This window comes from Pseudonaja textilis, chromosome 1 (genome assembly GCF_049901715.1).
Source record: "Pseudonaja textilis isolate UNSWEBS1 chromosome 1, rPseTex1.2, whole genome shotgun sequence".
Classification (NCBI taxonomy): Eukaryota; Metazoa; Chordata; class Lepidosauria; order Squamata; family Elapidae; genus Pseudonaja; species Pseudonaja textilis.
This window is the reverse complement of record NC_141990.1, coordinates 326,420,774-326,436,541: the sequence shown is the minus strand read 5'-3', so window position 1 is coordinate 326,436,541 and position 15,768 is coordinate 326,420,774. Positions and strand designations below refer to the sequence as shown.

Below are 15,768 nucleotides of genomic sequence, written 5' to 3'. Positions count from 1 at the left end.
CACTGCTAAGCCAGACGATTGTTAACTGAGTCGTCGTGCCCTGTTTTATGACCGTTTTGCCATGGTTTTTAAGTGCATCTGGCTTTCCCCATTGTCAGAAGCTCTGTGGGAAAGCTGCAATTGACAATCCCAGGACCGTGGTGGGATGCTGCAACCATTGTAAGTTGCCAAGCACCTGAAGTTTGATCACGTGACTGTCGGGATTCTTCAACAGTCATAAACTGAGACCTGGCCACAAGCCACTTTTCTCAGTGCTGTTGTAACTTCGAATGGTCATTAAACGAATGGTTGTAAGCCGAGGGCTACCTGTACAGAGACAAGGAAGGCATGCGTGCCTCTGACTGGGCCATTCGCCCTTCCTGAATGACCGTCGGGAGGAAAAAAGGCTTTAAGGGCAACCGTGCTGCCTGCTTACCTGCGGGATGTTGACCAGAAGGCTCGCATTCGGGACATTGGCAACGCGGATGAGGCCCTGCTGTATGATGCGCTGGCCCTGGATCTGCACGCTAGGAACGGAAGCCCGTGGAGCAAGGAGCAGCGGAGGAGGCCCTGAGCTGGAGTGCGGGCGGATGTTGTGGATTTGCTGGGGAGACACAGAGATGGACTGATACGGATGGAGGCGAGGGAGGACAAGATGGGAGGAGGGCAGGAAAAAGGGAGGGGAGAAGGAAAGCCAATCAAGGCAGGAGAAGGGGAAGGGTGGGATGGTAACAACAAGATGCCATGGGAGCAATGCAAAAAGGGGGAAGGAAATAAGAAGGAAAAACTATTCATTTATTTTTTATTTTTATCAAAAAAAAAAAAAGAATACTCCCAAAGCCAACAGTGTGTAGCTTTATTTTCAGAACGGTTGGAAGATTTTCAGGATGCATCGGATTCTAAGAGGAAGTGTTTTTTTTTTTCTTCTGCTCAGATAATCAAATAATTCAATGTAAACCTGCAAAAAGAATAAGCTTCATAATTGCACTTTGATTCGCGGCCCTTTTTTTGAGCACAATTTTAACTCCACATTCACGCTAAATGAATGCTTGTTAGCTGAGGAGTACCTGTAGTGAATAGGCCTGAATGACAGAAAGGCTGGGGGAATTTAAGAGCAGTGTATAGTGGAAGCAAAGCAGGCGTGAGACCAACTCGACGAATGGTTCGAAAACGGTGGCAGGGAGCAAGACAAGTATGTGTAATGTCACATGTGTGTTATTGGGAATATGAATGCGTGTGTACGTTTGCAGGCAGGCAATAGCTTGCTGTTGACTGAAAACATAAAGTATTTGCAGTAAATATTGGACAAGAGTGTGAATCTGATAATTAAAGTGCCCAAGTCCAAGGCAGTTGTGTTTGATAAGGATGGTAAAAGTATAGATAAATGACAAAAAAACAAGAAAAGATTAATTTTAAGATGTACTGGTAGAAAGCTGGTGAGCAGTATATGGTATTCTGTGTGGAATGTTGGTTAAAAGATGCAAAAATGGCTATACGTGCAACCAATTTTGCCTTCTTTATTACCCAGAGTAAAGATTGAGTATGTCATGATTTATTAAATGTATCTAAATAAAAAGCAATGGAAACAGGTTACTTAGGATGTGTTATGTAGAGAGAAGGTCAAGAATGAAAAGATTTTGAAGAAACATGAAAGGAATAAAAAACAAGTGACTGATGGGCTTAATCATGATAATATATGAGGCTCAAAGTGCAGAATGAATATATGGAAGAAGAATAAATGTGTTGAGAGAGAGAGACAGAGACAGACAGAGACTGAGAAAATTGCAATTTGATGGAGCTGATGAGCTCTTGAAAAAAGAGAGGTGAGAAGTTAAGAGAACAAAAGGCAATGGAAGAAGTGATGGACGGCATCTGTGCCGTCCAGCCAGTATATGGGAATTGGATAGTTAGTTAGCAATTGTGAGCTGTCCCCTTAAGGGAATGCATCATGGTAAATGTAGTTAAGGTATCCTGGGAAATGTAGTCCATGTCACGTGACCACATCTGTAATCCTGATTGGTCACTAAATTAACCCTCGTTGGGTTGGGGGAGGTTTCTTCACTCTTGCCTGAACTCATGGACTCGTGGTAACTATCACTACGAGATGGGAGGAAAGGGATAAGGAGATAACCATCTTTTTACCTACAAGACAAATATGCAAAGGATTGGACATTAAGAAGAACTTCATCACAAATGTGAGTTATGAGGATACCTGATGAACCAATAATAAAGACTTTGTATGAATGTTTTTGTTGAGTTTATCTGTCTGCATCTGTATAAAAGGCAAAATCTACCACTGTACAGAATACAGAATAGTAAAAAGATGCATAGTGCGTACTGGTGGTCATGCGTGCATGCACAGACGCGCGGCATGTGGAGGAATCGTGCACCCATGCGCAGATGGATGGCGCACGGGGTGATCACACACACATGCGCAGAGATGTGTGGTGTGGGATCATGCGCACAGGCGCAGAGATGCATGGTGCATGGCAGGGGTATCATACACGCATGCACAGGCATGCGGCAAGGAGATCACGCCAGCATGCACAGGGGGGTGGGGCTGCATGCATTGCCTTCTGGGTGTTGGCATGCGAGCGTGAGTGCAATTATTGGCATGGGAGCTGAAAAAGGTTTGCCACCACTGGGGTAGGGCATAACTCAAAATTAATAAATAATAAACAAAAGATCCATGTTCTAGTGTCCCCCTTGGGCACCAAATCACTTGAGGCTACCTAATGGACAATTTAGTTGTTACACAAAACAGTTGTTAAGTAAAACTGACTGTGCTTATGATCTTTCTTCAGCTTTCCTTTGGTTTACAAGTCTATATGAAGGTGATATATGCAAGCATTGGCCACAAGAACTACTTTTTCATCACCATCACAATTGTGAACAGTTGCTGAACAAGGCAATAACAATAGCACCTAGACTTATATAGCGCTTCAAAGTGCTTTACAGCCTTCTTTAAGCTGTTTACAGAGTCAGCCTATTGCCTCCAACAATCGGGGTCCTCATTTTACCCACCTTAGAAGGATGGAAGGCTGAGTCAATTTTGAGCTGGTGAGCCCCAAACTGCCAACAGCCGGCAATCAGCAGAAGTAGCCTGCAGTACTGCATTCTAACCATTGCACCACCACAGCTCTTAGCTAAACAAAGACTGTCTGTGTGGAGGAACTATCAAGAATAACAGAGTTGGAAGGGACCTTGGAATCTTCTAGCCCAGCCCCCTGCTCAAGCAGGAGAGACCCTACCCCATTTCAGACAAATGGCTGTCCAGTCTCTTCTTAAAAACCTCTAGTGATACAGCATCCACTGCTTCATCCACATGGGTACTCTTATCTTTCTTATCTTCATTTTTAAATGCTCTGGTTTTATTGTATTGCAAACAGTTGCTGGGATGCATCCACAGTTTCGTTGTACTTCTATAATGACAATAAAGTGCTTCTTCTTTTTCTTCTTCTGGAGGTATGTCATTCCATTGAAGAGGCACCCAAGCTCTTGTCTTCTATGCAATATTCCTGCTTATCAACCTTGATAAGCTTAAGATGCATGGACTTCAACTCCCAAAATTACTTAGCCAGCAAGACTAGCTGGAGAATTCTGGGAGTTGAAGTCCATGCATCTTAAAATTTGCCAAGGATGTAGGATTCCAACAATAAAGACAGCCAGCTATTTGACCCAACTCAGCCTCTCTTGCCCAGTATAACCCAGCCAACAGCAACTCTCTGGAGTTTCAGTCAGAAAGGGACTTTTCCCAGCCAGGCAGAGATAATCAGGATATTGGGAGAAGAAAGGTGAAGTGTGGGGGAAAGGGGAAAAAGGAAAGAAAGAATATAAGGTACAACAATAACTTACCTGTGCTCCTCGGACTAGCGGTGGCATGACTATTTGCGTGTTCTGTTGAGAGCCCAGCTTTGAAGATGTCTGCTGCCCACCTCGAATCAAAGGAGGAGGAATAACAGGCCCAGGAATACGTGAAGAAGTGTTCTGTTTTGGGAGGGGGGAGGGGGGTTGGGGAAGACAGGGAATAGAGAGAAAAAAATGGTTTTGCTTTGTAACTGCAGACAGTCGAAGATCCGTCAAGGGCAGTCTCTCCCTACTTCCCTTGTGCACATAAACCACTTTCTTAATACAGCTTTGACAGCCAATTTGGTATAGTGGTTGAGATAGCAGGTAAGAAACCTGGAGATTTTGAGTTTTAATTTTACCTCAGACACTGTTCTGACCCAACCAGGTCCCAGACAGCAAACACAGACAATGGCAGCCGCCGCCACCTTTTAAGGTTTAATCACAATTCTCTTCCTTTACAGATAAAAGGCTGCTTTCCAACAATTAGCTCCAACAAGAAAGAGCCTTGCCAAGTTGTTTGTCAAGGCTGCCAAAAACCCAGAGATAAAGAACTACTTTACAGAATTCTCCAAAAAGGAACAAGTATGTCCACCAGTTGAGTTTCAGAGCTTCTTTGCTTTCTGCAAAGAACGCTTTGTCAAACCTGGCTTTTATCCTCTTGAGGGAGGGGCCATTACCTTGCAGCCTTACTCCCGAGTCGCCTGTGCTGCTGTAATTGTTCTTTCCTCAGAGCAATCCTTCAGGCATGTGTACTTGGCACAGGCTCCTCGGGAACCTCCTTGTCAGTGCTGCCAGCCCCCACAATCTCTGAAGGCAGCAGCCCACTCCCTGATGGTCCTGGCCCTTCATCAGAGTCATCGCTCTCCTCAGCCATCTGCACCTGCTGCTGGCTAACCACAACAGGCACAAAGCCAGCTGGGTGATCTTGGGCCAGTCACTGTCAGCCCAAGGAAAAGAGGCAATGGCAAACCCACATCTGAAGTCTTCCCAACAAAACTGCAGGGAGTCAACCCTGATTTGAAGGGAACATCCTTCAAAACTGAACTGAATATTAAATTGAATTGAACATTGAAGGCAAAAGTCTGGTAAGCTCGTGAGATTCATTTTTCTTGCCATGTATATGTATACATCCGTACTAGACTAAGTTGTTTCTCTGTCTCATATAATATTTGTGGGTATATGCATAATTATGTATGTATGTATTTAGTCATGTTTATGTAATGTATATTGGAGGTGGTGACCCTTTGAGAGTTGTATGCAATAAAATTTCATTTTAATGTATGCCAATTAGTGCACATTCAAAGTGACAATAAACTTAATTCTAAAAGTTCTAAAAGAGGCCATGGCAAACCACTTCTGAAATCTTCCCAGAAAACTGCAGGGACTTATCCCAGCAGTCACAAGGCATCATCAATCCTCATTTGAAGGCAGTATTCAGATTAATACATGTACAGTTTCATTTCCAGTTTCTTTATCCTCTCAGAACTACTTGTAGGAACAGAAACATTACAGGTGTTCCTCGACTTACAACCAGCTGCTTAGAAATTCATCAAAGTTCCAACGGAGCCTTCAAAAGGTACCTATCACCTGGTTCCCACAATCACATGACATTTTGGATGCTTGGCAAGCAACCTGCATTTAGGGCTGTTTCAGAGGTGGTATTCAGCAGGTTCTAATGAGTTCTGGAGAACCTGTACTTGAAATTTTGAAATAATTCAGAGAAGCGGCAAATCCCACCTCTGATTGGGGATTTTACAGTATCCTTCCCCTGCCACGCCCACCAAGCCACGCCCACCGAACTGGTAGTAAAATATTTGAATCCCACAATTGGGCTGTATGTAGCATCCGGAAGCCACATGATCAGCAAAAATGCCCCATAACAAACCACGAATCTGCTTAACATTTGCTTTATGACCAATGCAAAAAAAAAAAAAAGTCATAAAAGCAGATCGGCCACATGGGTGACTCACTTTACAACTGTCAAACGTATGACCATAATTGGGACGTCCGTCACGGTTGTAAATTGACGATTACCTGTACTGAAGCGGCTTATAAGGCTGAGTTAATTAACCAAAGATCTTTCTTAGGTCCTCACCTGTAGAAGGGCTGACTTGCTGGATGCCATGCCCTGTGTTCCCCGCACCAATGGGGGAGGTGTTGCTACGGCACTACCTGAAGAACCAGGAGGCTATGAAACAAGACAAACACACGGGGAAGAGAGATGTATTAGCGCAGAAGGTGGCTGTTCTGAATTGGTTTGCTTTTGGTTCTCCATTTATGGGGCGGTGAGTTTTCGCTGCCAAAATGTGGTGCCAAAGTGCCTCTATTTTTTTGGTTGCACAACTTTAGCCCAGTTTTCCAAGAGCAGAGGGGAGAAGTGGAGGAATGATGGCAATTTGCTTCCTGGAAGAGTGCTACTTTCATTTACATCATGGGTGTCCAACTAACTTTAAGACTGTGGACTTCTGTCAGGGATGGACAGCTTTTAAAAAACCGCTAGTAGCCCCTATTATAATGATTAGCCTGTGTTTTCTCATAGCGTTTATATCTTCACTTCTCTTTTCTCTCTGTCCAGCCATACAGCATCATTTATAGCTCAAAATCCAGTGACCAGGAATTCTATAAATAAATCTTAACAAACTCCAAGTACAGAAGAAGGGGGAAAAAAAAAAAAGGCAGACTCTGCTCACCTTTTGGGCTGTTGTTTCCTTTTGTATCTGACTTTGTCGTAATTTTTTCAGTAAGACAAGTTTGGCTTCTTCTAACCGCAGTTCTTCTTTCAGCTGTTTAATCATTCGTTCCCGTTCCTCTGGGCTGCTTTTCTACAAGGACACGTGTGATTGAAAGAAAAAGTGTTAATTTCATTGAGGGAGGGAGGGGGAGAGTCAAATTAGGAAGAATGACAGAAGGGCTAACTTTAAAAAAGGGGTTTGAAGTTGAAAGAGAGAGAGAGAAGGAGGGAGAGGGGGAGTGTGTGTTCTGTCCTAGGGTTCCCCAAAAAGCACTAAGCCAACTCTGAGTCCCGTCAAAACCCCTTTTATTAAATTAATGTGAATTTAGGGCATTCACATTCAGCCAACGGCTTGTCCAACAGTCTTGCAAAGGTATATTTATTAGCTCAGACCTTATCTATCTTGGAAAGCTTGACAGGGATGGGCTGGATTACACAGAGAGATCTTCACGAGGCTGGAATGAACGAATGACTTGTTTCCTGCAAAAGCCCCCTCCCCTTTTGCTCCTCTTTTAATCCTGATGGGAGGGGCCATTCACCGTCCACCTGTGGCCTGACTCCCATGTTGACCCTGAGCTCTTAATTGTTCCTTCCTTTTGGCAGCTCTGCATATTTGCAGGCTGGGAACTGGTTCCAGCTGCTCCCCCGCCTCATTGCTGTCCTAGCCCGAAGGCAGCTGAAGACTGCCAGCCTGCATTGGCCCCATCTCTGCCTCTGACGCAGAGCCCTTGTCCGAGCCTTCCTCAACCTCCAGGACTGGCCTATGTTCCTCCCCAACCTCCTCACTGTCCAACTCTGCCGCCAGCTCTGTCAGCCGCTGGCGGGCCACAACAGAGAGAGAGAAAGAGAAAAAGAGAGAGAGAGAGAGACAACACCAATGTGACCTTGGCCAGCCTTCTCTAATCCAGTGTCCTACAGACATGTTAAAGGACAACTGCCAAAGTTCCAAGCCAGCAGTGACAGGATTGTCATCATCCCAGGAGGGTACAAGGCAGGGGAAGGACGACTTTAGCGCTGCAGGAGAAATTCCAAGCGTGAGGGTCAAAAAGAGACAGGCAAGATGATTCGTGTAAGTGGCCCAGGCGTCAAGAACAGAAAAAGCAGAGTCGTGGTATGGGAGTAAGCGGGAAAATTTTGAGCTGCTGGTGCACTTGAAATGGACGAGAAATCCACGCACTTCAATTGAAGGAATAGAATGAAGCAGGAGGTTGGATGAGGGAGAGCAAAGCCAGGGAGATAGGAAGCCAGCAGAGGAAATCACAGTGGAGAAAACCCTCCTAGCCACAAAGCACCATAGGTTTTTGCCAATGGAGAGAGGAAAGTCGATGTATGCACTGCTTCTGCTGAAGAAATGATTTGGTGCAGATGGGAAGCGTCCCCAAAGGTGAACTCATGATTTACTTGGTCAGACGATCTGAACATATCAAAAGGAAGGGAGGGGGAGAAGGGGGATAGGGTCAGGTTGCTCTCAGTTTTATGACTGCTGGGTCAGACTCACCATTAGCACTTCGGCGCTGGTCTCTTTTAATGCTATTTTGGTTAAGCCATTCATTCTCGGGCTTGACGGCTCGTTGTCCGATAGTACTATTACATCAGGAGAAGGGACTCTCCTCTCCCGCTTTGCCTCACTGAAAAAAGGGAAGGTACATGAACAGGGATATTTTTTAAGGAAAAGGATAAATCCTAAGACCCACCCCACCCACCCATCCTCTCCCCACTCCGCCATGTGTATTTTCAGGCCTATTTGAGGGAAGGGGAACCAAAACGACACTTCCCCCTTCCAGGTACTACTTCAGGGGATGAGAGGGGTATTCAGAAAGCAAACAAATGGCTAGGGATTCCATCCACCAGCAGCCTGTGCAGATGGCAGCAGAATCGGACAGTGGGGAAGAACAGGGACCAGTCTGGGAGTCTGGAGAGGACTCGGACGAGGTTCCTGCATCCGATGCAAAGATGGGGCCAGGACCATCTGGGAGTGGGGTGCTGACTCCGGACCCTCCAGAACTTGGCAGTAGCAAGGCAGAGGAACAAGGGGAGTCTGGTCGCAGTGCGCTTGTGCGCAGAGCTGCGAGAAGGCAAGAGAAGCTAAAGACAAAAGGGGCAACTCGGGAGTAAGGCTTGGAAGTGATTGCCCCTCCCGTAAGGAAGCACAGCTGTTCACTCTGTTCAGATTAAACCTTGAAGCTTTGTGTGGATTTTGTACTTCGTTGGAGTTTTTTCAGCTAATTTGGCACTTTAGTTTTTGGCAGCAATTCAAAGGAGATAAAGGTGGGTGCTTATCTCAAGGAACTGTTTGGGACTCATTACGGCCTGGGAATGAATATAATTAACAGCGTTGAAATGAAACAAGAGTTGTTTGGACTAAGTGTGTGCTTAATTACAGTCTCAGGAAGCCTTGGTCAGAACACCATCAGAGAACCAGGGCCTCTTACGATGATTCCTTGACTTTCCAAGGCTAAGAGAAAACCAGAACAAATGACTTATATGAAGTGCATTTGTAATTTATGAAGCAGTCAAATAAAATGCCTTTTAAACGCAGAGAATTTGAAGTGGCATATGGTATGGTCATGTGGTCATCTGGTATCTTTTTGAGATGTGTTTTAATGCATGTAAGTAGATTTATAAAAAATCTCTTAAGGGTTAAAGATGTTGATGTGATATCAAATTATGTACAAAGCTTTGGAACCGGTTTATCGGGAATGATGGCTGATTGAGCATGGTGAGGTGACTAAAATAATTATCCCGAGAAATGGGAAAGGAAATATTCCAGATGTGAAAAGAATGGGATGTCTTTTGGAAATGGGAGATTTATCCATTCTGGGAAAAGCAGTATTTTCTGCCAGTCAAATATTGGAGCAATATGTACTGCTTTGGCACAGATTTTGTGAAATTTTACAATCATATTTTCTATTGATTTTGTAGTAATATTAATTAAAAATCAGTGATTATTGAGGTTTAATATATAAGGCAGATTTTCTTTTTTTGTTTTTTATCTTTATCATTTTTGTTTTCCATAGTCTGTTCTTTAAGCTTAAGAACTGTTACATTTCATTGTATTGTTAAAAGTGTTTTTTTCATGTTTTGTCCATGTTTCATTTTGAAAACTAGCAAAGAAAAAGCTTCTTTCTTCTTCATAGGAAGTAACTAATTCACTTTCACTGATTTTCTGCAAAAGTGAGAAATATACAGATTTTCTCAGAGCTGCAAGATAGCCAATTGCCACTAAGATAGCCTACATGCCTCACAATCAGGAGGCTGTGAGTTCGATCCTAGGTAGAGGCTAATAATTGGAATAGACTCTCCTGCTTGAGCAGGGGGTTGGACTAGATGACCTCCAAGGTCCCTTCCAACTCTGTTATTCTATGAAACTATAATCTAAAAAGTTCCTGGAGGCTACTGCAGAAAGTTACTTAATTAAAGGCTTCCTTCTGAGTTTGAACAAGTCAATATAGTAGTACATATCCCCAGATGGATTCAACTGACCTCTCCCCCCTCCCCCGCCCAATTTCTGCCGTGGAATGGTCTGAGGGGGCATCACCAAGTGCTTAACAAGGAAATATACCAAAAAGTTTTTGTGGAAGTGAAACTTCCATCCCGAGAGGATTGTAACAGCTGATCTAAAGTGAAATGGCAATTCATACAAATTCCTCTAGATGGCACTATAAAGCAATATTTCACTATGAGCGTTAAAAGTTTAAGTCCTGAATCAAAAGGGGAGGGTCTTTTTCGCAACTTCTTATATTATTCTACCTTGCATGCATTACCCCATAACTACATACTATTAATATGTTTCCAAACAATGAATGGGCTTCAAGCCCAAGGCAACATTTAAATTTAAACATTTCATTTCTTTTAAATTATGAAGATCCAAGGAAACTCTTTAAGTATACAATTCTGCAAAATTAGGCTTTGAGACGCTGCGTTCCTGGGGAAAACAAGGCCCAAATTCTCTGAGAATGCTATGTTTTCCTTCCTCCCCATGTTATAATGTAACTGGCTAGGCTGGTCTTAGCTCGTAATAAAGGTTTGATTTGATTTGTAACTGGTCATATGTCTCTTTCCCCCCTAACTTTCCTGAGAAAAATTCCAATTGCTCTAATACTTCAATCTAATACTAATATTCTAATACTGATCTCTAATACTTTAGAGAGTCTAGATAATTTTACTTTGATTGAATGGACACGTTATGATTTATTGCATGCATGATATGGAATCTAAAATTGTTGCCAATTCCTTGCCAGCCCCAATTATCACCTTTTTTGTTGTTGTTCAGTTGCTAAGCTATGTCCGACTCTTCGTGACCCCCCATGGACCATAACATGCCAGGTTTCCCCTCCCCCCTCACCCAAAGTTTGCCCAAATTCATTTTCAAATTATCACCTTACCTGAAAAAAAAAAAAGGACTTGAGAATACTAAACTGTGCTTTTCAAAAAGCAACTGGACTTTTTGTTTTTTTCCCTTGAAGGTGTTTCGCTTCTCATCCAAGAAGATTCCTTCAATCTTCTTAAGAACTGATCACATTTTAAAGAACTGAAGGAAGCTTCTTGGATGAGAAGTGTAACATCTTCAAGAAAAAACAAAAACAAAGAAAGCCCAGTTACTTTTTGAAAAGCACCTTTGGGACAACCATGACCTGGATGAACGAGAATCTCTCTAGACATTGAGAATACTGAAGCTTTTATTTTATTTATTTATTTTATTGTAAAGGGGGGAGGAGAGGATGAAAGGGACTAGGTTGCTACGAGTGAGAAGTTTGGAAGGAAGAACCGGGATCAATTCCAAAGTGGCAATGAAACACAGTCTTAAGATTTCTTACAAGTAACTGATGCAATGAAAGCCAATTCCTTTGAAAAAAAGGACAATTCCCAGGAAAACTTTTTGTCAGTATGCATAGCATCAACTGTAGGAGATGAGCCAAGTCTGAGAGAAGGTCAAGCATGTAAATATGGAGCCATTGCGCTAACACAGGACACCTAAAGCCCCCCCATCCGCTGACCCTTATCTAGTGCTAACTTGGCTTGACTGTTAGTCTATATAGGGAGCACAGAACAAACTTTGAACTCAACTCCTGTTCCTGGTGATAGGTAGTCCTCAACTTACATCAGTTTGTTTAGTGCATTTCAAAGTTACAAAGGCACTGAAAAAAAAGTAAATTATGACCATTTTCCACTTACAACAGTTGCAGCATGGACATGTGAGCAAAATTTGGATGACTTGGCAACTGGTTTCGGATTTATGACGATTGTAGTATCCTGGGGTCATGTGATCAGTCACTTTTTGTGACCTGTCAAGCAAAGTCAATGGGGAAGCTGGATTCACTTAAGAGCCGTGTTACTAATTTAAGAGCTGCGGTGCTTCACTTAACAAAGGTGGCAAGGTAGGTTGCAAAATGAGAGCAAAAGTCACGTCACAAATCTCCCACTTAACAACGTCACAATTGTGATCGTAAGTTGAGGACTGCCTGTACTTGTGCCTGGTATCAATCCTCGCATGAAACTTGCAGGTGTAATTTCCCTAGACAAGCAGACTTTTCATCTGCCAAACAGAGGATCTGCCTTGCCTGATATCTAAGAGAGACTGAACTGATCCTGAAAGAAGGTTTTTAAGGGGATTTCAAGTCTGAAACCTGGTCTCTGCTTTCATCAGAGAAATTGTTTGGTCCTCTTCATAGCCCAGATGTGACAGAAGTTTCCTGATCACGGACTCACGGACTGGAAACCCTTTATGGACTTCTTGCATTAAAAAGAAAATGATTCTGTATTTATGGTCTTGAGGATTAGAAACAATTGATTATAGAAAGAAGGAAATGATGGGATTAAGAGAGAGAGGCTTGAATAGAATTGTATGTATAACTGCCAAAAGGAAAATCAGAAACAATCTCATATTTCTTTTCATGGTTTTATTTATTTTTTCCGCATTTCTCTACCTCCCATCTCTCTCAAAGAGAGACTATTGTTCTATTGTTTCTTTTTGTTTTCTTCTATTGCCTTTTCTCTCTCCTTTCTCCCTTATTTCACTTTCACATTTACTGTAACTTTTGCTTTGAATGTACTCCTTGTTATAGATGTAAAACCTTTTAATATAAATGAAAAAGTAGAACATTTCCTGTGTTTGCAAGAAGTTTTTCATCAGGAACGCACGTGGCTGGGGGTGGGTCACCTGAGCCCCCTCTTGATCCACTATCATCCCAGAAAGCTTATTTCCTCTATTCTAACAAGCATCCAACGCACCATGTGACTGATTGGGACATGCTTTGTCAGTCATCTGACCCTTTTAACCATTCCTTCCCATGTAGTGGAAAAGCTACGGTAACAAACCGGTTGGAACTGGTGTTGTGACACATCGCTTTCATTTTGTGGAATGGTGAGGCGGGGGGGGGGATGATTAAGACAGGTACGGTAAGAAAATGGAAGGGGGGGGGAGAACCCCTCCCCCACACACACACTTCCAAAGACGATGGACGTCTTAGGAGACAACACTTTTCTCAGATGTGTAATGAAACAAAGCTCACAAAAAAAAAGGGGGGGGGGAGGGAGAATTGCCATCCACCATAAATCAATCTGCAACCTGGCATTCAGCAATGTCCAGAGAATGCGGACTGGATTCCAGAAGTTATGGCCAAAGGTTATAAACTACAGTTCCGACACTAAAAGGGACCAAGGAAATAGAGACTGTGGCGAATAATGCTGATGAAATGAAGAAAGCTTTTGATTTTTGATGAGGGAGGGAAACATGATGAATTTCGTTTCACTTCACGTTGACAGACTCAGAACAAATGCTTGGACCCAGAATGTTTACCCCACCAGCTAAGGAAATATAGGAAAAGGTCTCACCGAGCCCAGTTTGACTCTTAGGACCTGGGCAGTTCTAGATAGCTTCGTTGGCATTCCAAAGGTGCTTTTTTTCAAGAGGCAGCTGGACTTTCTGGAAAGTTCAGTTGCCTCTTGAAAAAAAAGTACCTTTGGGACAACCATGACCTGGATGACTGAGAATCTCTACAGACTTCCTTGCTATCTTCCTTGGCCACGGTCCATCTCACTGGACTGGGAGATGGACAGCATTGAATTTTTAATAAATAAAAGCTTAAGTAGCTCAGGTACCATCTTGGGCACGTGAAAGCAGTTTGCCATTATTTTTTTCTCAGGGTATGTTCTGGTTCAATGTATTTTTTTAAAAAAAATATTAGTGTCATATGGTTGCCCATCTCATCTAAAACAACTCTGGGTGCCTAATGCAATAAAATATCAGTGCAATGGCAAAATGCAACACTTGAAACATCAAAAAAGCACTCGCTGGGGACATTTGCTTCTATTCTCAGTCCAGCCTGTAGTCCTGTGATTTCCCAGTGGCCTCCCTTCCAGATACTGATCAGAGGTGACACAATTTAACATTACTAAGATTACCTAAGTCACCTAAGTGCTCTCACCTGCTGTGATATATGTGTGATAACCATCAACCCCAATAACACCTCTCTCTTCCCCTGTTTATTAGTATCTATTAGCATTTCAGGACTGGACTTTCTTTGCAGAAAAATAGGCTGCATTATTTGAATCAAGAGGTAGAACATCTCTTTTTGGAAAAAACCTTCTCTCTTTAAAATACATTTCAATAATCTCCCTCCAAGAAGAAAAGTAGCAGGATAAGCTTTTGTCTCTGCTGCCACTATTACACAAATAGGCTCCCAAACTTGTTATTTTTGTAAAAGGTCCAGAAAGAAGATGTACGTTTGTCAGAGAGCCTGGTGAAGGTGAGGTTTTATTCTTTTTTTAAAAAAACCTTGTGAATGTTTAATGTTGTAAGCTGCCTAAGTGTCACCTGTCTGTGAGTTGGGTGGCCATTTATAATGGCAAACAAATGTGTCTGCATTGGAGATGCCAAGAGAGAGAATATGGCTAATCCTGTTGGCCAGTTTAGACTGTTACAAGAGGTTCATACTCCACACATGTGGTCTTCAGTGCTTTGAGGAAAAATTGTAAATTGTTTCCCTAATCCAGGGGCGGGGGGAACTATGGCCCTTTTATGACTTGTGGACTTCAACCCTGCTGGCTCAGGAATTCTGGGAGTTGAAGTCCACAAGTCATAATAGGGGCCATAGTTCCCCACCTCTGCACTAATCAAAGGATACCCCCCCTCCCTTTAAAATGCAACCATGGAGGCCACGGACGCTGTAAAATTATTATCCTATGATGTGCCTATGCCAGCAGCCCTCAACTTGCAATCTTTTGTTTAGTTACAATGGCACTGAAAAAAAGGGGCTTATGACCATTTTTCACTCTTACGGCCGTTTGTTGTAGCAGCGCCATGGTCTCGTGATAAAAATTCAGATGCTTGGCAACTGGCTTGTATTTATGACTGTTGTAGTATCCTGGGGTCATGGGGTTCACCTTTGGTGACCTTCTGGTCAGCAAAACCAATGGGGAAACCAAATTCATTTTATGATTGCGTTATCAAACAATTGCACTGGTTCACTTAACAATTATGACAAGGTCGTAAAAGGGGGAAAAACTCACTTAACAACGGTCTCACTCGGACATGGAAATGTTGGACTCAGTTGTGGTCGTAAGTCAAAGACTCCCTGCACCTACAAAAATTGTAATACTGCAGGCCACGATATTCCCCATGACCCTCTACGGAAGCTAAAGTTGGACTCTGAAGAAGCAGATCAGTAAAATTACTGATGCTTTTCAACTTTGGTGTTGGAGAAGATTCTTGATGGGTAGTCCCCCACCCCCCCCCCCCCAAAATATATATAAACAAATTGAGAGAGATCAACCTGGAATTGTCACTTAGATCAGGGGTCTCCAACCTTGGCAATTTTAGGACTTGTGGACTTCAACTCCCAGAATTCCTCATCCAGCCAAGCTGGGAAATTCTGGGAGTTGAAGACCACAAATCTGCAAAGTTGCTAAGGGAGAGCCCTGATTTAGATGACTCTAGGCTCAAATTATCCTGTTTTGGACACATTACAGGCAGTCCTCGACTTACAAGAGTTCACTTAATGACCGTTTGAAGTTACAACAGCACTACAAAAAATGTGACTTGTGACTGCTTTTTACATTCACGACGGTTGCAGCATCCCGATGGTCACGTGATTTACATTGGGATGCTTGATGACTGACTCGAATTTATGACAATTGCAGTGTCCCAGGGTCATGTGATCGCCTTTTGCAGCCTTCTGACAAGCAATGGGGAAGCCAAGTTCGGTTAA

The 15,768-nt window shown here is 43.0% G+C and overlaps 1 protein-coding gene across 27 annotated transcripts in view; it reads right to left on the bottom strand.

Moving 5' to 3' along the window:
* Positions 1-15,768, bottom strand: part of GATAD2A (GATA zinc finger domain containing 2A) — a 107,193-nt gene that overhangs the window by 9,041 nt on the left and 82,384 nt on the right. For 17 of the 27 annotated variants that reach the window (XM_087920848.1, XM_087920906.1, XM_087920936.1 and 14 more), the window contains 5 exons: positions 8,058-8,187; positions 6,519-6,650; positions 5,924-6,016; positions 3,835-3,966; positions 416-583 (listed from right to left, as the gene is read on the bottom strand). In XM_087920848.1, coding sequence (XP_087776974.1) covers positions 416-583; positions 3,835-3,966; positions 5,924-6,016; positions 6,519-6,650; positions 8,058-8,187 — 655 coding nt within the window. Of the gene's footprint in view, positions 1-415; positions 605-3,834; positions 3,967-5,923; positions 6,017-6,518; positions 6,651-8,057; positions 8,188-15,768 lie in introns of all 27 variants that reach the window. The other 10 variants (XM_087920826.1, XM_087920877.1, XM_087920811.1 and 7 more) reach the window with 1 other exon arrangement.